The 24314-nt window shown below is 44.1% G+C and overlaps 1 protein-coding gene and 1 long non-coding RNA gene across 2 annotated transcripts; one reads left to right on the top strand and one right to left on the bottom strand.

The window, feature by feature from the left end:
- The first annotated feature begins 19 nt into the window (after nt 1-19).
- On the top strand, nt 20-5231 carry LOC115614643. Its single transcript, XR_003993789.1, has 2 exons — nt 20-2153; nt 5023-5231. It is a non-coding gene; the product is annotated as an uncharacterized LOC115614643 (long non-coding RNA).
- ACAD9 (acyl-CoA dehydrogenase family member 9) lies at nt 3970-24305 on the bottom strand. The gene is made up of 18 exons (XM_030501818.1): nt 24158-24305; nt 21808-21901; nt 19696-19797; nt 16970-17076; nt 15708-15808; nt 13830-13908; nt 12683-12857; nt 11983-12056; nt 11454-11529; nt 10720-10790; nt 10264-10383; nt 9726-9854; nt 8855-8934; nt 8150-8276; nt 6624-6701; nt 5723-5851; nt 4778-4850; nt 3970-4261 (listed from the first exon to the last, which is right to left on the bottom strand). The coding sequence occupies exons 1-18, from the start codon at nt 24281-24283 to the stop codon at nt 4161-4163; spliced, it is 1842 nt and encodes a 613-aa protein (XP_030357678.1). The 5' UTR covers nt 24284-24305; the 3' UTR covers nt 3970-4160.
- Nucleotides 24306-24314: the final 9 nt, after the last annotated feature.

Here is a 24314-nt window from a genome sequence, read left to right as displayed (position 1 = left end):
ACCTGCCCTCAAACACTGCCAGGGATGGAGCATTCACCACTTCTCTGGGCAGCCTGTGCCAGTTTACAGAGGAAATGTGCAGTAACTTCCAAGGGTTTGCTTTGGAAAAGAGATAAAAAAACCAAACCAAACATACAAAAACTCCCCCCAGCAGCACGCTGTGTTTTCAGTTCTTGCTTTTAATAATTTCCAAACTTGCCTCCTTTTCCAGGACAGTGTTTTCCCTCTGACACTGTTTTCCTCCTTGCCAGATGATGTGCTTTGCTGAAGGAACACAGAATTTACACAGGATGGATATATTGAAGCTAAAGATGAAGAATCATGTTACCAAACATAGTTTATTTTTTGTGGGGTTTTCAGAAGGGTGAATCAGTACCTCAGCACCCCTGGCCAGCCCAGTGCTGTTGCCTTCTATTACCTGCATGTTCTTACGCTGTTGTGTTCTCTCCCCATTTCGCTCTCTTGGGTCACCTCCTCCTTCACCTGAAGGGTTATTTTGGCTGTAGCAGCTCAGAGCCGGTTGCCAAGCGCTGTGTTGCCCTCCCTGCTGCAGCAGCAGTGTAATTGCCCTCCCTGTCTTCCTGAGCAGGATCCTGCCTTGCTGATGGAAGGGCTCAGCCGTGCAGGTCTGGGCACTGCTGGGGCACAGAGGAGTCACTGGGGCTGCTCCCACCGCCCTTCCCAAGGTCCCATTGCTCATCCTGGAGCACATACCGATAACTGACACAAGCTCCTCGTGCTGTTAGGGCACAGTGTTTACAGCCCACTCCTGAGCACAGGCTTTGTATCTCCAACAGGATTTACTTTTTGCTGTGGAAGCAAATGTGGACTTTTAATCATGCGGTTTCATGCCAGTGAGCAGGCTCCAGGGAGACCCTAGAGCAGCCTTTCAATAGTGAAAGGGGCCAACAAGAAACCTGGAGAGGGGCTTTGGACAAGGGCCTGTAGGGACAGGACAAGGGGAATGGCTTTAACCTGCCAGAGGGGAGATTGAGATGAGCTCTGAGGCAGAAGCTCTTCCCTGTGAGGCTGCTGAGGTGCTGGCACAGACTTTTCCCAGAGAAGCTGTGGCTGCCCCATCCCTGGCAGTGTTCAAGGCCAGGTTGGACACAGGGGCTTGGAGCAACCTGCTCTAGTGGAAGGTGTCCCTGCCCGTGGCAGGGGTTGGAACTGGATGAGCTTTAAGGTCCCTTCACCCCAAACCAGTCTGGGATTCCATGATTGTATGTTTCAAATGCTGACCTGTCACAAACCCTGCACATTATTTAGGTGTCTGGGAGTGCACTCGCACCCTCTGGGTCAGGTGTGCTCAGAACCCACCTTCCAACAGCGCTGCTGAGTGTGATCAGTCTCTCTGAGCTTTTCTGTTGCAGCTGTTGATGACAGAGACAAGTTCTGCTGAACATTTCAACTCACCTGTGAGGCAAGCGAAGCACCCGAGGGCTGTGTGAGAGCTCCAGCTGGAGCTTTATCTCCACTGACCAGCCTGGCACGTGTGGGGTTGGGTTGGTTTGTTTGGTGGTTGGATTTTTTGGTGTTTTATTTCCATAGAATCATAGAACGTTTTGGGTTGGAAGGGACCTCAGTGATCATCTAGTTCCATTTTGTTGTTGCTTGTTTTCAGCTCGTGGTTTGTAGCTGAAAGGTTTTGAAGCACAGAGGTTGCATATAATGGCTTTATTTAAAGTGATCTGAAATTCAGGCTTCCATCCCACACGAGCTGGAGCACCACGTGCTTGTGCTGGGGAGTTTGCCTGTAACGGCAATTCCCTGGGGCTCGTTTCTGTAACACGGGAGGGTGCAGCAGCTCATTTTGTTGTCCACATGTTGGGGATTCTGTGCGTTTAGAAAGGGACTCACCCTGGTGCTCGAGGGCACCCCAACGCCCTGTGCAGGCAGATGTTCCTCACCGAGGCTTCCCCAGCCCACCTGGCTGAGCACCCTCCTGTGTGCTGGTTTCTTTCCACAGCCCACCCCAGACCTTGCAGCGTTGGAGAACCAGCCCAGTGACTCCCCGGGCAGGGGCCAGAGCAGCACCAGCAGCTTTGCACCAGCTCCTGATGGGCGGCACAGCCTGAGGTGCAGCAAGGACGTCACCCTCAGCCCTACAGCGAGCAGAAGGTGTCTGAAGAACTCGGAGGAGCAGATTTCAAGTAAGACAACCCAGTGGCTGCAACTGGCAGCAGTGGGCCCAGGTCATGTTATGTGGGGTGTGGCAGAGGGTTACAGTGCCCAGACATTACAATAATACATCACTAGGTCAGTAAATTCAGTTCTTAGTGTGTATCCCAGAGAAACAAACCAAATCATGCAGGACAACCTCGTGTTTCTGGGAGGTCTCCCTTTCAAATCTAAACTCCGGAATTAAGGAATTAGGTTTGCCACTGGTACACGCTGGCCCTGGGTGTCCCTGTGTAAGAATTACCTACGTGTTCACAGGCTGAGCTGTTTGACAGTGACACTTCAGCCCTGTGCCTGGCCTCGCACAGGAGAATGGAGGCTGCAGCATTTGTAACCTAAGAAACATAAATCTAAGGTCTTGAGGAGCAATTTCTACTTTTTCAGTTCAATTTAACTGCCAGAAACTTGAAGATGTTTCATGTTATTTGGCATTTCTAAATTAATTAAACTGTATCAGACAGCAAATGCAGCATTAGCAGGAAATGTGTAGTTACTATCTCAATTCTGCACAGAACAACATGAAGTGGTTTAATTGGTATTTTGTTCTTCATTGTGGGAGAGACGCTCTGGCCCTTATTTTGCTGTCATGCCATCAACTCATCCAAGGTACTGCTTCTCTTTCTTTAATTACTCAGTTCTTGCAGAAACGTAATCTTTCAGCATCCCACACAAGATATAAATCATGCTGAACAGGGTCAGACTTTGGCCTTTTGAGTGTCAATGTGTGAAATGATGATTCATGAGCTCTTGTGGTGACCCTGGTGTTTCAGGGGGCTGCGCCTGAGTTTTGCCGTTTCACAGCTGGTCTCTGTCTCCCAAGGGCGCAGCAGGGCTGCAGCTGGAAGCAAGCAGGATGTTGGTGACAAACTCACTGCCTGGGTTAGCTGGGGCAGGGCCCCCACGCTGCCAGCAAACGTGGCCAGAGCTCACAGCAACCTTTAACTGCTGCAGCACTGGATGATCCAAAGTCCTGATTCAAATGGTGCTGCCCTGAGAGTTGTGCAGCAACAAGAGTGAAGTGTCACAGTCACAGTGACTGATCCCAGTGGTGAGCTCATTACACAGGGATGTTACAGCTACGGTGGTGCTCAGTAACATCGTTAACTGAAACATTGCAACTCTATTTATTAGGAATTTTAGATAAAGAGATGCAACTTAACCTGAGAGTCCCTTTTTTCTGGCCAGCAAATAATTCCCACTGTTGGAATGTGTTACCAGACATCTGACCTGGCTGCGATACTTCAGAGGAGGCTGAGTTCTGTTCAGGGGTGGAGAGAGGGTAGGGAAAAAAAAGTGTAAACTGGCATTGAGCCTGAATAATGCTCATGAAAAATCTGTTGTTTTGTGGGCACTTTTTTAAACTAACATTTAATGTAATAATTTAATTTATATTTTAATATAAATAACCCCCAATTGTTTTTTAAAACCAAAGCAAAGGGGGCAGTGTAAGGCTGAAGGCCAAGGCCAGAGCCTGGAGGGTGCTGATTAAATACAAGGAAACCCCTTTAAGTGGGAGCTCAGTGGGACAGCACAGCCCCATCCTCGGGGACACTCGACCTCCCTGGACTCCCCCGAGGACTGGGGCTGGTGTTGGTGCCTGCAGGGTGCTGGGCAGGACAAGTGTGGCCCCTCCAGGGCTCTCTAAAGGTAAGTAGGTAGTTAATATAAGCTTAAAAATACTTACAAAACCACCTAATACCTTCCGTGGGAAAAACTTCTCACCCTCTGAACCTCAACTGTCTTAATTTAGCTCCAAGGGAAACAGCAATCACACACCTAACCAGGTAATTCAGATTTAAATAAAATTGCTTTATTTATCCTCTTTATATGAAGTTGTGTTTAGAAGTTTTATTTTACACAGTTAGAACCAATTCCATTTGGTAAACTCATTAAATAGTTATTTCTAAGGTGTCAGAAGCTTCAACTGCAGAAAACAAGTCTCAGATTCACACTCAGCAGCGTTTGCTGTCGGGACGGGATCAGAAGGTCCTGTCCAGCGGGTGGGAGCACGTGTAGGCTCTCTTGTCCAGGATGTGCTTTGCAGCTTTCTTAATGAAGTCATCCAGATTTTCATCTGCATCTGAGGAGGAACAGAAGGAAAAGTTGCCTCAGGTGCCATAAAGAGTTTTTCTAAATTTCTTTCCAAAAGGCTTTCAGAATAGAAATGCAGCAGCTGCCCTCAGTGCCAGGAAATAAATTGGCTTCCAGAAAAGACTGGTTACTGCAGACTGAGTCTCACAGAGCAAAGGTGACAGAGTCCTGCTCAAGTACTTCACCAAATCAGTCCAGTACCTCATCGATATCTAATATTTCCTTTACAAGAATATTGGCTACTGATAGATTTTTATATTCCTCCCCACAGCTGGAATCTGTGCAGGATAGAATCACTGCAGTTTGTTTTATGTATTAAATGAAGAGACTCTTTACTTTCAACTGGTATCAATTCTGTTCAGCTGAATTAAAAGCAGAGCAGAACTACTCTATTGGTCACATCAAACACAAACACCGACTTTTAATTAGTCTGTGAAAGCCATAAGAGTATAAAATTATTGTATTTTATAAGAGTATAAAAATTACTGTATTTTATAGAACTTACATTTTTCTAATTGAGCCATGGCGTAATTATTCTTGAAATATGCTTCTGTGCAGAAGATATTAGTGAGAAGCACCTGTGAGAACAGTAGAGCTCAGTTGAAAACTAGTGAATGAGTTTCACAAACAAAGCGATGTGGTAAACCCAGAGCCACCTGAACCGCTGAGTATCTGCATCTGGAAGGTCTGGTTCTGCCCCTGCAAGCCAGCAGCGTGTGCTGCAAGCAGGGCTTTGCTTTCTCCCCACAGCTGCTGAGGGCCGGAGCTGGGACGGCCCCTTCGCTCCGCAGGGACCAGGAGACAGTTTTGGTAACAAGTCCAGGAGGGGCCCACACCCGCCAGTGAAGACAAAGGTGAATCGGTTTGGGTTTGTCTAACACTGAACTGTAGCACATTCACTTTCCTGTATCACTGTCGTTACGATAAAACTTGAAATACAATCACTTGTGGTGTCAAACTCTCACTTTACTGTCATTTAATTTATTGACAAAATACTGTTATTGTTACATGTTACTGTTGATTATATGGGAAGAACTGCATGGGAGCACCAGGTTTTAGAGAACATGCAGATGTGTACTTCATTCATGAACACGTATGTATGTGTTCAGCTACTTTCAACACCCAGATAGCGTGTGGAGCACTGAGAGGCAACTGCTGTGGTTACTGCACCCACCAGGTTAGAAACACTCTGGTGCACTGTCAGTCTTACAGAGTTTGCTTTCTGTACATTGACATGTGATAAAAGCCACGTGTCACTGAGGCTGTGCAGCGCTGCAGGCATCAGGATGCAGGGCTGGCTGGGTTGGAGCTCTCGTAGGAGAGCATCACGCTCCTGCATGTGAGGCCCAGAGTGCCTCTGATACAAAACACGCACAGGGAGGCAGAATGGGAACAGACACCGGTTGTGAAGCTCCAGACACAGAATGGGTGTGACTGATCCTGTACCCACCTCATGGTCGTGGTTTCTCAGACCGATGCTGATGGACCGGGTGGCTCTGGAAATAGCGGCTGTCATTGCATACAGATTAATAACTATATCTGCCACTCTCTTCAGAACCAGCTGCTCTTCCACAATTGTCTGCAAGAGTAAAAATTATTATTTGCTGATTGTCAATTTAAAACTTCAGCCAAACACTTTCTTCATACTTTGTATTTAGGGTCACACTTATTTAGCACAGACAGGTTCTTCCCTAAGGCAGAAAGCTTTGGATTAACTGTGCTCTGCCTTTTAACAGTGCTTTGCCTGCAGCCAGCCCTGAAACTGCCATGTCTTGAAACCACTTGGTAAATGCCCAAATCACTGAAATTAAAGTGCTAGATATATAAACCTGTTCAAAAAATGCATGAGGTGAAGTGGAAGGTGGTGGGGCCTGGTCTGAGAAGTGTTCTCAGCACACATCAGTGTCACAGAATTGAAAATCCAGGGTATTCCAAGTTCAGTGCTGCTGTAACTACACCCTCTGCACAGTGTTACCACAGGTGTGTTTGCTGTACAACACGGCTGACCAGTTCAAAACCTGCTGGAATAGCTCTTCCTTTGGGAATGGGGCAGTGGGTCCCAGTGACTGCCACAGCAGAGCACTTCCACAGCCCCTGGGCAGGCTCACAGGGTTTGTGCTTACAGGTGGAGAAAACAACTGGGATTTGGGTTTGGTTTTTGTTTTAAACATAACTTGTCCATTACATCAAGTACGGAATGTCAGTGTATTTTCCTCATATTCAATGGAGACATGTTGTACACAGGAAGTCCTGGTTCTTGTCATACACAGAGTCCACTCAAGAGTCTCATGAGGCCTATTTGGTTGAGGATAAGCTATTCACTAACAAAGATAACAGAAAAAGCAAGTTACCTTGCCAAACCTGCTGAGGAGGCCCTTCACAGTCGTGCCAAAATAGTAAATGTTTTCTTCAAGTTTCTTGCCACTTTCCTATAAAATAAAACAGAAAATACAACAATTTGAGTAGTTTTCTGAGGGCAAACCAAGCACACGCTCACCCCCTTAGACTGGATGTCCGGCCACACGACAGGAACCCCTGGGGAGCAGGAGCTGCTCTGGGGCTGCCGGACGATTTACCTGAAAGGAATGGGATTATAAAATGTTGATTCGTTTCCAAGGGGGGAAAAACCCCCTTGGTCAGATGCAACCCTGGTATCCTGCAGCCCAACTAACGTTTATGCATGGCAAACCTAACTCTTACTCTAAGTGCTGCAGGTTATGAGAACCCTGAAAATCAGGTTTATGCGGTAGCACTGTGTGAATTCATCGACAGTGTCAAATCCTGGAATGAAGTAGGAAGAAAATGTCCAGTGTCATATTTGGCTGGGCTGGTTCAGCCTGGAGAAGAGAAGGCTCCTTAAGGGGAGACCTTAGAGCAGCTCCAGTGCCTAAAGGGGCTACAGGAAACCTGAAGAGAGGTTTTTGGACAAGGGTCTGTAGGGACAGGACAAGGGCAATGGCCTTAACCTGCCAGAGGGGAGATTGAGATGAGCTCTTAGGCAGAAGTTCTTCCCTGTGAGGGTGCTGAGGTGCTGGCACAGGTTAGAACTAGATGAGCCTTTAAATTCCCTTCCAACTCAACCCTCTATACTGATCCTTGCAATACGACTGCAAGTGGGTCTGGAGCTATTCAGAGGACATTCCACACTCATGTGCAGCTGGGTCCGAACTGCTGCAGTTCAGATCATCCCCCGTGTCCCACTGCAGCCCATGGTGTATGGACCTGAAGGAGATACCAGGTTCAGGTTCCTTATGGGAAGGGAACAATATGAGCAAGTCCTAACAAATCCTCGTACCTGTGTGCCTTAAATGTTGGGGGGGGTGGTGGGGGGGGCAGAGATACTGACAGCACAGGAAGAAAACACTGTGTTACAGCTTTTCATATCACTGACATGACAGGAAAACCAAACCATATCTTTTTGTATTAACAGAACATTTGTGATAAAAATGATGTAATGAGTGATCAAGTATGTATAGCCATAGTTCACAGACATTCTTATGTAAAACTGTTACTATTAAACAGTGTTTTGTAACTGAGCTTATTATGAAGGGCAGCAACAGACCATTACAAAGACTTCTGTATGTGAAGGCTCAAATGGATTACTAAACTGCATATAAACCTGAACCACTTACACCATTTATCGGTGTAAATACAGATTTAAAGCAGCCTTCATTACTTTGGTGTGTGTATCTATCTAAATCCCACAGTATCTAAATCCTTATCCCTGTGAAATGGTAAAAACATCAGCTTCAATTTGTGCCTCTCCCTGTTCATAAGCACGCCCTTTGTTTGGCACAAACAGGACACTGGGATGTGACAGCAGTGCCGGGAATCTCTGCACCTCCCGATGTGCTCCCAGAGCGCTGTGCCCCCTCACCTGCAGGCTGGGATGCACCACTCCGCGATCACCCACGAGCCCCAGATCCACTTTTCTGCCCATCGTGTCCCGTAATTTGTTTAGGAACTCGCTCAGGGCCACTCCCACGTTGCCTTTCCTGATCTCCCTGCAGGGCCGGGAACAGAGCAACTGTTAAAGGCCATTTCCAGGGTCATGAGGGAAGTCTAAGGACAGTCGGAAAAACCACATTCTAAATGCTTTACCAAAACACCTGCACATTGTCTCAGACTCATCAGATCTTCTGCTCCATCTCACTATGAACAGTTCCACAGCCTCAGAAGTGCACAGCAAGGGTCATACTCAGCTCCTCTCACAGTACAATAAAGTCCAGAGCCAGTGCGTAGACTTGGGATGTACAACACAGCCAGCTGAGCAATAAAACTGTGCTGTCAAACCTCAAGTTCTACAATTTGAATGACTGGTCTCATAAGAAAGAATTTTACACGAGCTGGAATTATAAGATAACGTACAAGAGAGACAAGATCCCTAAATCTATAAAACATCCAAATTTAATGGGAAAACCAAACCCCCCCCAACCTATAACACTGAAGTACCTTTTCAGACAGATAATACACTGGAAAATACTGCAGGGGCTTTCCTACAGTTTGCCCTCTTGACTATAATTAAACAGTTAAAAGATTCTGATCAGTTTATTAAAACTATTAGCAATAAATGAGAACCTACTTAATTCTGCCAGTCAGGATCTTGCCTGCATATTGCATCCCCGTCAAAGCAATATACATGCGCAGGATTTCGTTTGTTCCCTGTAAGAAACAGCACAATGTGACATCAGTCTCACAAAGTGGATTTAACAGATCTAGATCAGCTGTGCTCATATTCTCTTTACTTTTTTCCCCCAATCCTGCTCACAATGTCTCAGTAACTTGTGCTGTGCTTTTCCCGGAGATGCTCTAAAATGCATCTGGCCTGAACACTGCAGCCATTAGTGTTTTGTTTTTCAAAAGTATATGTAGAATTTTGAAGAACAGTTCTTCAGTTAATGATAAAGTTCCCAATATCAGTAAGTGTTTCCTAGGCAGGTCTGTTTTATCAGTCTCCCCCTTCTATTGTCCTTGTATTAGAAGATCACCCTTCACCTATCCACAACTGTTTGCTATTTTGCTTTAGCTCAATTATAAATTCCGATTCTATTTTGCTGTGAAGAAGTCTCATTATTAAACACACACGTGCATCACAACAAAGAAGAAACCAGACTAAATGCATCTGGAGTAAAAAGCAAATGCTCCATTGCTCTGGGTAAAGGAACACTTAAATAGTTCTGGAACTGCACAATATGCCTGTTTGAAAGCAAATGCAGACCAAGAAATTGAGATTACATCATAGGATTTGATGTCTGGGCATCCTTTGTATGAGTGATTGTTTTAAGATTGATGGCTGCAGAACAATGATCAGAACACAAAAGGCTGGTCACAGGTGAAAAGCACCCCGGTTAGAAAGCTCTCCTCACACTGGGTTCTGCTGTTAGTGGTCAGAACGTCTGCCAGGTAAAAACCCAGTATAATATTGCCAGTAAAACCAGTCTATTGTTACTTGCCTCAAAAATGAGAAGTATCCTGCTGTCTCTGAGGTAGCGTTCATAGGGGTAATCTTTCATATAGCCAAGGCCTCCAAGGATTTGCAGTGCTTCACTTACACAAGTCCAGGCACCTTCAGAACTGAACACCTGCATTTGAACAGGAGCTTAATCACCATGCTACTCAGTAAATAGAGAATACCATCACAGACTGGGCTGGGCTGGAAGGGACCTTAAATCCCATCCAGTTCTGACCCCCTGCCACGGGCAGGGACACCTTCCACTAGAGCAGGTTGCTCCAAGCCCCTGTGTCCAACCTGGCCTTGAACACTGCCAGGGATGGGGCAGCCACAGCTGAAGTGCGGAATCAACGGAACGTGGGATGTAGAGAAAACACTGATGTCTGTTCTTTCACCTCACTGAGGTTTTTGTATCCCATGTCTAAATGTAATACCTGAACCTCTCAGCAACCTGGAATGTCGACTGAACAACAGGAGAGGTGTTTGCCTGTGTTTGTTAACCTACAGCCATAGCAAGTCTTCTCAATAAGATGAATTACCTTGACCATGGCTGCCTCCACAGAGCAGTCTGGAAAGCCTGGCCTGTCCATCATTCCTGCAGTGAGGTAAGCCATACTCTCCATTACATATGCTTTCACAGCCATAAGACAAAACTTCTCCTGTCAAATAGCAACAAATCATACAGGGATCATACAGTAATTCAGGTGCAAAGGCCACAGTCAAGCCTGAAACTTTAAGAGCATAACTGCAGTATTTGTATGTTTAAGACATTATCAAATGCTAATAAAAAGTACTTCTGCGAAACAATAATGAAAAGTCTAAAAACATTATTCATGCCAGACATTTAAAAGATGATCAGTGTCCAGAAGTCTGCGCTAATGTTACACAGATTTAATACCTCTGGCAATTTCTCTAACCCAGTATAGTCAAAGGAACCCTCCCACAATCTATGTTCTTGCAGTTAGTCAATACAAAGCACAGAGCTTCTTTATTACCTGAATTAATCCAAATTCGTTCAGTTTCTTATTGAACTGTTTCCTGGTACAGGCATACTCTGCTGTCAGTTCTTCAAAAAGAAAAGAAGAAATCCATCTCAGCACTGCAGCAGTGACAGAGCCCTGCTGGTGACTGACAGTGACACAGTTACCTTGGGAAAAACACCCTCAGAACAGCGGTGCTGGTCAAGCCTGCAGACACTGTGCCAATGGCTTTGAAACAAGCATCTGAGGTGTGAACCAGTGCTCTTGGGGAAGAGTAAGGGGAAGGCACCTTCCTATAAGTTTTAGTGCTCATCAATGACTTTAGAGGGATTTCCGTTACTATTTAGAGTAATCATTGGTAGAAACCAACTTTATTACTTAGAACTGTGTACAAGCTTTGAGCCAGTTACTCAAGTGGGAGGTTCTACAGGAGATTGTACCTTGTAAACAGCATACAGGCTATTCTCTTGGTGAGAACACCTCAGAAAAATTAAAAGAGCAGAACTAACTTTCCCCTGTATGAACTGAAAAAACTTTGGTGTTAAAACACTGTAAAACCAGGCTTTTAATTAAAAAAGATAAAATCAGTATTTTAGTGTTTTAAAGAAGCCAAAGGATGTTATGACTGACAATGTAGCCACGTTGTTATGATCAAGACCCATGTTACTATTCAGAGTTAAGTGCACTCTATACCTCAGGCAGAGCAGTTTCTGCAGGGCCTCACAATGCAGAACACAGAATGCACCCACCTATCAGCTTTTTGATCAGCCCAGCAGAAGCACTGCCCATGCTGAACCTGCCGCTGTTGAGGATATTCATGGCAACCTGTGAAGAAAATGAATGGGGTTTAGGCAATGCTGCTGCCACAGAACTTCCCCTCAGGCCACGAGGGTCACTGCTGTCCTGCTTCATGTTTCAGTGATTTCCTGATTTAATTCATCACCAGAAGCCACCTCCTACCCTGGGACACCGACGACACCCACCCTTGTATTGGCAAGTACAGCATTCAGCACCCGGCAGTAATGCTTCAACACCAGGCTCTAAGGTGACCTATCACATCCCGTTTCATATTTGAAATAGTTTTCAGTGATTCAAACTGCATTAAAGTAAAACGTAGATAAAAACATATTTATCTGCAACTGGACAAACATTCAAACCAGACAGGACTGCTCGAGTTCAGCAGATGAAGAAGAAAACTGTTTAATGTGGGTACACAGCAGCAGGGCAGGGTCTCCTCCAGGCTTTTAAAATCATCTGCCGGAATTCTTTGGGCCTTACCTTAAATCCCCCTCCGACTTCTCCAATTACATTCTCTATCGGCACTTTTGTGTTTTCAAAATGCACTTCACAGGCTGAAACACAGAGTTAACAGCTGTTGAGTTACTACACAGAAATACTTAAAGGACATTCAGGAACATAATTTACTGGGTTTGCAACAAGAAGTTTTCCTAATGCACTGTTTATGACACGTTACATATGCTTGGCCAAAGAAGTTAGAATTTGGGAAAAGATGGTAGTTGACGTCAATTACTGATGTAAAATATTCAAAATACACTTAATGTACATTGTGTCACCAGAGAACAATAGTTTTGTCTCTATTTTATGGGACTGATACAGCTGTGAAGTCCAAATGCTAGACGGTGAAAAACTATAACCACCAGTGAGCTCAAGACGAGCCGATGAAAACTCACTTCTAGATTAAAGCCACTCAGTTACTGAATCTTCCAAGTAATTCTTTCTTTCACTGCACAGGCAGGGAAACATTCCCATGTGCAGAACATGACAACACAATCTGGATTTCTAACTTCAGACCCTGTGTCAGGAAGGACTCACAAGAAAAGCTGGGAAAAGAAACAGGAACTTGCACTGCTATATGGAATAGATACTGATGTACCTCTGAATACAGAGATCTAAACAAATGAGAACATTAAAATACCAAACCAGTTTCTGTGAACAATTTTAAGTGATTCTTTCTTACTGTTGGATCCTCGAATGCCCAACTTATCCTCAGGTTTCCCATGGGTGACTCCACCAAAATCCCGCTCTACGATGAAAGCAGTAATTTTGTCTTTCAGTTGTCCATCTTTATCAACAACCTCTGTCCTCGCAAACACGGTGAAGATACTAGCAATGCCACCATTCGATATCCAAACCTGTTTTGAGAGAGGAAAGGTGCACTAGAAATGTGTTTGTTGTGATTCTGTGAGCACTGTTAAGTGTTTCCTAACAGACTAGCAAAGAACAGAGTGGTGAAAAATTGCTGCCTCTTCCCTTACATTCTAATGAGTGTTCTGCTACTAGTTGTGCCTCTTGTGAACGCACTTCCAGGGAAGGCTGACCACAGAATGGCAAGTTCAGAGCAATTATAAAAATAGGTAGTGATATAGATTCGAATTAAGTTAAAATCCATGGAGCATTTCCTCAAGATTGTATCATCTTGCCATTGCTTCTTTAAGCAGAAATGTTCCAAGCAGCCCAATTTCCAATTCAGTGTCAAGTTTTCTTTCAAAAATGCCTACAAAATCCGGCATGAAGAATGAAGAAGGGAATCATGGGGTTAGGTTTCTTTCAGCCTATGCTGTCACAGAGGGGGCTAACTAACTGACCTCCTTGAAGCTGGACACCGTGAGCTGGTAATACAGAGAAGGAACGTAAGAGAGGCTTTTCACATCTTTCCTGCCAAGAGTTTAGTGAAGGTTATTCCCCAAAGTGTGGCTTTTCCATCCTCTTTAGCCCGAAACCAACACAGGTTGTCTTCTGACACGGTCATTCTTCACTAGCTTGGAAACCTCAGAACTGTGATGCAGCTGCCAAGCTGGCCTCTGACTTAGCAAAACCAACCGACAGTAGTGCTGCTTCCTGTAGCCCTGCAACAAACCCCTGTGCTGATCCTGTCTGTGAGTGGACAGAATCATAGAATGGTTTGCATTGGAAAGGACCTTAAGATCATCCAGTTCCAACCCCCTGCCACAGGCAGGGACACCTTCCACTAGAGCAGGTTGCTCCAAGCCCCTGTGTCCAGCCTGGCCTTGAACACTGCCAGGGATGGGGCAGCCACAGCTTCTCTGGGCACCCTGTGCCAGCACCTCAGCACCCTCACAGGGAAGAGCTTCTTGCTTGGATACCTTGGAGCCATTTAATAAGAAGTGCTTCCCATCTTCACTGAGGGTTGCTCTTGTCTGGATGGACGCAGCATCACTTCCACTAAAAGCCAAACAAGTTATTAACGTTAAAGAAACAAACATGCTTCTAAAAAACAAAACTGTATCTTTCCCCTCTTCCCATCCTTTAAAAAATAATGTTTGCAGTTATATCAAACAGTAGCATATGAATATTAGTTTTTAAATATCAAGGAAGCTTAGGAGCTTCAACAGCTCTAAAGAAATCTCCTTCAGTTACCTGAGGTGACATTTCTGCTGTCTACCATGTGAGGTGTTGCTCCTGCACCTTGACCAGAATGTTCAGGATACCAAGCAAGCTGCTGTTTTGAGCTACACACTGAGCTATGTGAACGTACAGTGAAACTGTCACCCTAAAGCACAAGTTTGAAATGTCTAAGTTGTTCCTCAAAAATGCACACCCTGGTTTTATATCCATGTGAAAACCAGCTCCACAGGAATGAAACCCAAACACTTGACAGGCTATCAGTGAGCACCTCGGGCATATCAAATACCTTCTACAGGAGCAAAATCAGCAGGTGAATTACAACGAAGCAGTAAGAACTTTACATGCTGTGATTAAAAGTTCACTCCCTCTCTTGAATTGCCACCTTACTACATAATGTACCAAACAGCACATCATCTGCACCTTGAAAGAAGTTTCCTCTTTCACAACTTCAAACGCCACCATGGCTCACTTTGGGCTTTCAGCCAAAAACAGCTGTTAGGTTCTTGGAAGAGCCAGATCTCAGCTGGTATTTCAACACAGATTGGCTGCTTCTGTGCACCAGAACTAAGGTCTATAAGAGACTGAAGATAAAGTTACTAAGACCAGCAATCTTTTTAAATAATATTGGGCTAAAGATGTTTGAAGACTTCCAGAACATGGTCAGCCCTTGCTTCTCGCCTGCATGTTAATTCCAACTCCTTTCCATGGATCATTTTGTTAAAGTGACTGCTAGTTTCTACCTGCAAGTGAGGTAGCTTTCAGAGGGCCAAAGCCCAGCTTAGGAGTCTTGAATAAAACCCATCACTGGTGGCTGGCAGGAATCTACATCACAGGAACATGGCAAATAGCAAGTACATCAAACGCTCACTGCAAGCTGTTCTAGCAGACAAGAATTCAGGAAAGATAGTTTCAAGCTATAGCTCTGTGTGGACAAGCAAGATTCAGCCTCTAACATCCAACTGGTCTCGGTCCTTCAATCAGTTCCCTTTACAGCCACGTATTAAACTACGTGCGTAGATGCTTTTATAAGTGTACCTCTTCTGCATGAACAGAGTTTGCAACATCAGCAAGAGTCAATGAATAAATGTAATAAAGATAACTTTGTCTTTGAAGTGGAGGTGCTGCTACAAACATGTCTTTCCTAAACTAAGGAAAGACCAAAATGTCTTCCTGTTATTTTTGGCAGCTCCTTCAATACAGGCTTTTATAATTTTGAAAAAGAATGGAAAACTTCCTACAACAGTCACAGCATGTTATTTCTAACCTAGCACAAAGTATCCTTTCAATTCAGATTCAGTAATACCAGACTAAGTGGATCAATTCCTGGGATGGAACAACAACAGTCAGTCGTTTAATGGAAACTGCTACAACCAGCATGTTGGGGAAGGAGGAATTATATGATTTGAAGTGTACCTTTAAAAAACAACAACAAAACCCCCACCAAAACAAAAAACCTGACCTATAGGTCAGTGCCACAGACACCAAATAATAAAGATTTAATATATTAACCAAACAATCACTGTAATGAAGATGGAAGTAATAAATATTAAATAATAAATAATCAATAAATGGTGTTTTGGTGCTTTCTGAAGCTTTTGTGGTTACCAAGACAATACCTTCCAGGCTCAGTGAGACAAAAAGCTGCAATGTGCTCCCCAGATGCCAGTCTAGGCAGGTACTTTGCTTTCTGTTCATCAGTGCCAGCAATGAGGATTCCCTGCATAAAGAATTGATAGAAAACTTCTCAGCATCAACCTGTGTAAAAAGAAATGAAGCTGAAAAGCTTCCCTAAGTTCAGGAAGCTTAATTTGCAGATTCTATGGCATAATAAGAGACAGTCTAATAAAGGGTGGACACAATTACTTATCAGACATTAAAATGTGTCACAGTTACATCACACAGCTCTCCGAGTGCCCATAGGAAATGGCTTTCTGCTAGGACTGCCCTCTAGGGGAGGCTTCACTGATCTCATGCTCTAAGTGAAGACTGGAACTGTTGCTCTGAAAGGCACCAACAGTCTTTCCTTCACAATGTGTCAGACCTTCATTACTACCAATGTAGTTTTATTTTAATAACCCCAGAAGCAGCATTCGCAAAGCTCATCACAGAATACAACACACTATTTACTCAGGTTCCAAATTCTTCCATTACACAGGCATTCCACAACTTTGTGTGAGAGTGCACTTACTTCCATCATCTGTTTAGCTTTTGTACAGCAGGTTTCTTAAAAAGGACAATCAAAATACAAAAACAGATGACAAAGCTACATAATCTTTTGTTATAATGAAGTTACCGCTATTTCAAGCTTCAGACTCCTACCATCCATCCACCACTAAACGCTAAATACCCAAGGCTGTATAACACAGAAATGGAGTTTAAAATCCAAAGGCTTGCTATAGCACATTGGTCTTGGATAAGTTTTCTCCTCTAAGCTCCCCAATATGCAGCCTCATTCAGCTAGAATGCAGCCTCCTGAGTGCTCTGCATGCCTGTCCCACCTCTCCATAATTTTAGCCCCCCCGTATTTTATTTCTTTCAATATTTACCCTACCTACTTCTATCAATTTGGCTCAATTAAAAAGAAAAAGGGATCTTTGAAAGTATTTTTTCACAGAATTATTATCTTAGCATTCCTTGGACTACCAGTTTCCTCGCATACTTCACATCCAGTCCTTACACTGCGTGAAAGCCTTGCACTGAGCCACGGCCAGAGGGTGCTGGGGCACCACCAACCAACCTGGCGGCAGAACGTTCCACCTGAGCCAGGCTTCAGAGTACTTCTTCTTTGCTACACCTCCACTCCACACTGAAACAAACTTCACCTCACCTCTCCTATGCACGTTGTGTAGAACTACTTGACGTAAGAGAACAGTGTTACCTTAAGCCCAATGGCTTGATGAGCTGCCAGAGTAACCGCGATGGATCCATCTAAAGAAGTGATTTCTCCCAGACGTGCATACATGGTGTTTGACAGACCAAGGCCACCTGCAATGTTATATTTTAAGTAGGTAGCTTACAATTTACCTTGCCCCTTCCCCCAGAAATCCCTTTCAAATGCAGAAACATCACAAATATAACTGCTAACTGGAGCGTGTCTTAGTGCAGACTGGATGTAGTGTGTCCGCAAATACAGGATAAAGAACAACCCTTCAAAAACGTCCTTCATCAGAAAACGTGAGTGTATCAAGAAACAAACTTATCACCAGCACATCCTTTTCGGAAGAATTTTATGATCTGTTGCTGCAACCACAGACTATTTGTATGGAGCTTCAAAAGAACAGAAGTAAGATAAATCAAAGCTGCATCTGTATGAGTCTAATGTTCAAGAATTTTATGTCCTCAGGACTACAAGTCCTGCTCCCTGTAATTTCAGAGTATTTTATACATTACTGCTGAATAAAAACTTTATCTAATTAAGATTATCCTTTATCAGGTTATAATTCTCTACTTGGGACAGTGGTCTTAAGTGAGGATAATGAATACTGTATTTCAGCAGGTGTCTCGATAATCCCACTGTTTTATTTACACTGAATAAATACAACAGCAGTTAATCCACATCACTGCCTCTTACATCCCTCCCCTTCTGAGCATGCTTATGGGAATTAAAGCTTCTCCTACCTATACACTCTTACTTCTTTTCCCCTTCCTGAGTGGGGCTGGGTTCAGGATTCACCTTGGAGACTATTGATGATGTGCACACTAATTCCAGTGATGCCCATGTTAAAGAGCCATTATTCCATCATTTACATGAGCTTCATTTTGCCCATTAATGTTCTGCATTTTAATGCTTCTGACAAATATGCCACTATGAAAAAATAACCATCATGAGAAATACCATGCAATGCAGGAAGCACTGCATATGTGTGGCTGAAGAGTTTGAAAAAAAGGTGAGCACCAGCAATAAAAATACAGCAGGTTCAAACTACAGAAATCGGGAAATAACCTGGTTAGAAGTACATTAGTTATGGTGCAGAAAGAAGTAGGTAGTTTGTACAAGGGGATTGCTTTCCATCTTCTGGGGTTTATAAACTGGAAGCTGAGAGAATATTATTTCACAAGCTTCAAACCAATACAAGATCAAAACAACACTAACATTTTATTGAAGTGTGATTTCAAAGTCAAATACATTGCCTTTGAGAGTCTTTAAAAAGAGTGAGTGGGAAAATGAGTGGGAAACTCATTTCTAGTGAATCAATAGTAAGTTACACTTCCAATGTCATGATGCTTCCCAACATTCTGCTCTGAGTTCTGCCCGTGTTCTCTGCTTCCAACACCTCCATTCAGTGGACACTAACCTCCTGCCTTCTTCCAATGTACTTCTTAACTCCTAAACACTTCTCTCTCCCCGTATGGGTTCAGATGCTCTGTCCAGATCTTTCTCCTCCCGGGGCACTATCCTGAAAACTGGAAAGAGCTTGAAAAACCTCTTTTCTAACTTATTCTTGCATCATATTTCATGAATACCATGAAAAACATCTAATACCATTTCTAAATGCATTTCAAAAGCATTAATTACTCAACAGCAATCACATCATGTTACAGTACATGCCAGTTGTCCAACATACTTTAATGATTTTGTATCCAACCACTTCATTTCAAGAACCAAAACCAGTGCAGCACAGCCGCACTGCTTATGTTGCCTAATACAACAAAAAATGTTTAATAAAAAATGCTATGAAAAATAGGGTTTTACTTTAGCACCATGTAAATACTGAACTATGTCTCCAGCTTGATGTAGTATTATTGTAATCACTGAAAAAAAAAAAAAGAATATTGTTTCCCACTATTCTCTCAAAAAATCAGGTATCTTCCCCACTGAAGCCATCTTCTGCAGCTGATCAATCTGTTTTGTGCTCCTCTGAGCTGTTTTCTTTAAAGTCTCCTTCTTTTATAATAGAAAATGACAATGCAATGATCTAAGTTCTTCAGAAATTTCATGTAAAAATATCATTTCAACCCCAATTTTTATCTTATGCATAAGACCAACATTTTCTTGAGCATTCCTTTGCAAGTTTAAGCGTTAATCCGCTGCAGAACTACTGTCTGTGGTCTCAGCTAGCACTATTAATGTCCTTTGACACATAAACTTTCTGTTCTGCATTGCATAGGAAAGGTTTTATACAAAAGCCATACTTCTAATGAACAGACATTGTACTTTTACACTTCTATATGGTCAAACACATTCCCACCTGCCAATGACAGGTTTGACAGATCCGTTCCATGACCAGGTCCACTGGAGTTTGGGCCCAGTACAATTTTAGGAACCATCAGCAAGATCTGCAAGTCCCAGAAGATGCCAAGTAACTCTACTGCATCCAGGAAAAGGAATAAAAAGGAAAATCCTATGCCAAGAGGAATTTACACCATCTAAGAGTAGTTATCTAACTCTGGCATCCAAGACGGGAGTATGTGGAGCTCCCTCCACAGCCACCTGACACCCGTGGTGCCCACATCTCTGGTAACTGGGGAGGAAGCCTCAGCTCCTGATTTAAACATCCCAGTCAAATGCCTACACACGGAATAGTACAGACACAGCTTGCAAAACCCAAAAATGCAATACTTACTTAATACAGACTACTGGGTTATTCTTTTGCAATCACTTACCATACTCCTCTGGAATCTGCATGCCGAAAAGACCCAAGTCCTTGAGTCCTTTTAGAGTTTCAGGTGGGATTTTTGCATCTCGATCAATTTTCCTCGAGTCCACTACAAATACAGAAGGTTTTATAATTTAAAACTGTGTTTCTTAGCAGGAAGAAATCTCTGAGCTTCACTCTGAGTTACCAAGGGTCCTGTTTGCCCTCCTCCCTGCGTGGCTGGAAATGTCTCTGAGAACACCAAACTGACTGTTTTTAGCCTTTTGATGGCAATCACGCAGACAAGCCCTAAGCACTGGAGAGGGAATTCCCAATTCTATTTCTGGAAAGCAATGCTCCACTTAAGTAGCCAACCTTATTACACCATCAAGGTCAAAATACAGAAACAACTGCAAGGTCCCAAGAATACTGACTATGGCTGCAAAGTCACAACACACATAGGAAAACAATTTGAAAGTGGGAAAAATCAGTTTATTATTTAATATTCTCAAACGTGTCTATATGTACAGGTCGTGCATGTGCGTGTCAGCTGATTCCATGACTGGAATAGCAAAGTATTTCCAAGATTTTCTAGCTGAACTATGCCTAAGTCATGATAAAAAGTACAAAAATGAGTTAATCACAAAAATCTTTTTCTTCTGAGTTTTTCGAATTCTTGGGGATTAAAAGAGCTGTTCCTGTGGCAGTGAAAGCAAACAGAATCACATGAAGCAGCTCAGGAAGTCTGCAAGCTGCAGAAAAAGGAACACAAGCTGTCTTTCCAGAAAGTACCCAAAAAGAAGGAATAGGGCTTCCCTAAAGAAACCTCACATTCACCTCAGTCAAAGGATGCTGTAACTCCTGTATGGAACAGAGCAGTGGGAGGCAACTGACCATTCTGATGCTCTTCTAAGAGAAGTTGTTCAGGAAGAAAACTCATTCTAAAAGAGAACTCTTGTTTCTCAGGTAATGTTTAGCTACACAGTACCAGACACGTATCTGTGGTGTGTCATCAGCTGTTCTGGGGAGAGAAAGGTGGATTTTTACCTTTTCCTCCACTATGCCCATACATACCTGTCCGTGGTGTCTGGAATTTGTCAAGCTCTGTAGCAACTCTGCTGAGCTGAATTTCCTCACCCAGTGCCAGTCAAACCAAGTTTCTAACTGTGTGAGGCTGCTCACCTAACATATTCCTACCACACCTGTAAGTCACCTTGAATAATGTAACATTTAGTTACTAAAATTCAGAAGCCGTTGGAAATTCAAAGATGAGCAATTTCCACCTTCAGTTAAGACTCTATAATTTGACATTTTTACTCCTCCCTTAAATATCAGGTTTTTTTACTCAATAAATGATGTTCCCCAACCGAGCAGAGAATTAAAAACATCATCTGCATAAAATCTTCATTTACAGTCATTGAGCAACATTACAATTTTATAGTTCAGATCACCTGGATCTCATAAATTGTGATCTGTGACAATCACAGGCTTCTTCAACCCCCTGCAGTGTTCTGCAATCTAGACCCAGTACCTTTGCCAGGGGGAGACGGAGCCCACACTGTTTAACTGCCTCAGAGACTGCTGAGTTGTTGTAGAATAAATAGGCTTATCTACTGCAGCAGTAAAGGAAGAAACACCCTGCAACCCTGTCTGGAACGGGTATGGCTAATACGACTTTTCCCAAATAGAATCATTACTCCGATGCTGAAAACACACACATGCTTATGATTTCTCATAGCTTCTCAATGAGTCACCATTTACAAATATCTCTGCTGAATTCTCCTAAAAGCAGGTTTAGTACAATAGGACAGTTTAAAAGTTTCAGCACAAATTCACAATATATGGAGAGGCAAATAGCATTATTCAACAGAGCTAAACCCAAGTTCCCATCCTACCTCTTACCCAGAACTCTTTAATTTCCATTTTTTTTCTGTTTTGAAGATTAATGTCTTCTCATCAGCACCGAAATACCAGATATATAAAAGCCGTAAATAAACACATGTAGAGAACCAGCAGCAGCATGTGACTAACAATGCATTAAATATCTTAAATATTTTAAGTATAACAATCTTATTCAACTGTTATAGTTAACTCATTTTGTAATCACTAAATAGGAAGAATAAGAAACTAATAACTATACCTTCTTCATTGAAGAATTTTTCTACAGGTCCTACAAACTGGTTCATCTCCTCTAGTTCTTCATTGCTGACTTCTGGAAAAGGGAAAACTTCTTCCTAAAATGAGAGGCAAATTATTCTTTCCTGTTTTTAAAAAAGCATGACTCGTGCAATTGAAATGAAGACTCAAGAACAGGCTTTTCAAATACTAGACTCTAAAAAACGTGAAAAATAAGAATTGTGGAAAATGTTCAGAAACAGCCTTATTTGACGAATTCCACAGGATTCAACTTCACTACATACTAAAACTAAATCAGAACGTATTACCAGAAATCAGAAACATCAGGGAGGAATAGAGATTTTTAAGAACTATGAGGATGATGATTCGCTGACCATGATTTCTGTCAACATAATCCCATTTGGGGATTAAAATAAAATTAGTTAATTTTAATTTATATCAGAATCAATTTACTGTTACACTGTTTCCAAAGCTCAGCCCATAAACACAGCACGCTCCACCTGGTTAATGTCACCAGTACAAAGGTTAGTGAGCCCCACACTGCTCTTTATCATCACTGGCAGTTTGGTCATACACTGAAGCGGTATGACCAGACAGGCTTGAATAAATAAACCCAAGCAACTCACACAAGTGAAATGCTACCCGAGTTTCTGCTTCTAATTTTTATCATCCTTCCCCTTTCAAATAGAAGAGTCTACCTCTGCCCAAAGAGAACTGTTCACGATAAGCTGAAGAACTGTGTCAGCTCCAAAACTCACGATCCAGTAAATGCTATAGTTTTTCAGCAAACTGTTGTATTGAGATTTGAGGGTGGGAATAAAGGTGTGTGAATGGGGTTTAGTGTGATGGAGTCTGACTGACAACTGTTGTAACGCTTTACTTGACCAGGTCTGTTTTGGGAGATGTTACTGCTCAACCCCTTTGAGTTATTCCTTCTTTCAACTTATTTAGCCCTGCAACCTCTGATAAATGCACACGCCAAACCCTGGATTAACAAGTACTGTTGTAACAGAGCGTTAATCCCAAACTGGGAATCGCTTTGTGGCATCTCAAGACACAATAAGAACTTCAATCTTTCCTGCAAAGATTTGTAAGCAGAAGCTTACATGAAGTCTTGTTCCTTGAAGTAAACAGAGGATAAACTGACCCAAATTTTGTGGAATGCAGTTGTTCAAAGCCCAGAGCCCAACTACAGACACCTGCGTTCCTGCAGGGAACTTGCTGTGCTTGCAAGGACAGGTGACTGTGGTTTAGCTGGTTGTTCTTGAGCATTCAGAATTACACCATGCACTTGTGTGTGCACAGGTGCAAATGGCTTCAGCTAAGAGCTCAACTGAGACACCTGAGAGCAAGCAGGCCTGGGCTGCAATAGGGAGCAGCACGTTACCAGACCTGCCTTCGGCAAACTGCACAGTGATGCCTTATCTCCATTCTGCTGGAAGCTGGGAGGCTCAGCAGAGGGATCTGGACAGGCTGGATCCATGGGCCACAGCCAGTCCTATGCAGGTCAACAAGGTAAAAGTGCTGGGTCCTGCACTTGGGCCACAACAACCCCCTGCAATGCTCCAGGCTTGGGGAGGAGCGGCTGGAAACTGCTCATGGGAAAGGACCTGGGGGTGCTGATTGATGGAACTGAACATGAACAGCTTGTGCCCAGGCAGCCAAGAAGCCACCAGCATCCTGGCCTGGCTCAGCACCAGTGTGGCAGCAGGGCCAGGGCAGTGACTGTCCCCCTGCGCTGGGCACTGGTGAGGCTGCACCTCGAATCCTGTGTCAGTTCTAGGCCCCTCACTACAGGAGAGACATTGAGGTGCTGGAGCGGGGCCAGAGACTGGCACCGGAGCTGGTGCAGGGCCTGGAGCACAAGTGTGATGAGGAACGGCTGAGGGACCTGGGGGGGTTTAGTCTGGAGAAGAGAAGGCTCAGGGGGGACCTTATCGCTCTCTGCAACTGCCTGACAGAAGGATGGAGCCAGGAGGGGGCTGGTCTCTGCTCCCAAGGAACAAGGGACAGGACAAGAGGAAACGGCCTCAAGCTGCACCAGGGGAGGTTTAGATGGAGATGAGGAACAATTCCTTCCCCAAAGGGTGCTCAGGCATTGGAACAGGCTGCCCAGGGCAGTGCTGGGGTCACCGTCCCTGCAAGTGTTCACACACCGCGCAGCCGAGGCCCTCAGTGCCATGGGTTAGTGGTGGCCTTGGCAGTGCCGGGGAGCGGCTGCACCCGGAGACCTCAGGGGTCTTTTCGCACCTCAGCTATTCCGCGAACCGACGCCTCCCCGCAGCAGTAGCGCGGCCGCGGCACGCCGAGGGCCGGGTCCGGGCCTCCCCCCCGCGGCGCGGCGCCCCGCTCACCTTGCGCAGCGCGCCCATGAACAGCTCCTTGGCGAAGCCGCGCGGCGCCGCGGAGGTGCGCAGCCTGCGCGCGGGCAGCGCCACCCCGACACGGGCCCGCAGCGCGCACAGCACCAGCAGGCTCATGGCCGCACCCTACCGCGCGCGAGTGACGGGC

The sequence above is a fragment of the Strigops habroptila genome, chromosome 11, assembly GCF_004027225.2.
Source record: "Strigops habroptila isolate Jane chromosome 11, bStrHab1.2.pri, whole genome shotgun sequence".
In the NCBI taxonomy this organism is placed as follows: domain Eukaryota; kingdom Metazoa; phylum Chordata; class Aves; order Psittaciformes; family Psittacidae; genus Strigops; species Strigops habroptila.
The sequence above is the reverse complement of the archived record's forward strand: the minus strand, read 5'-3'. Positions and strand labels throughout refer to the sequence as shown.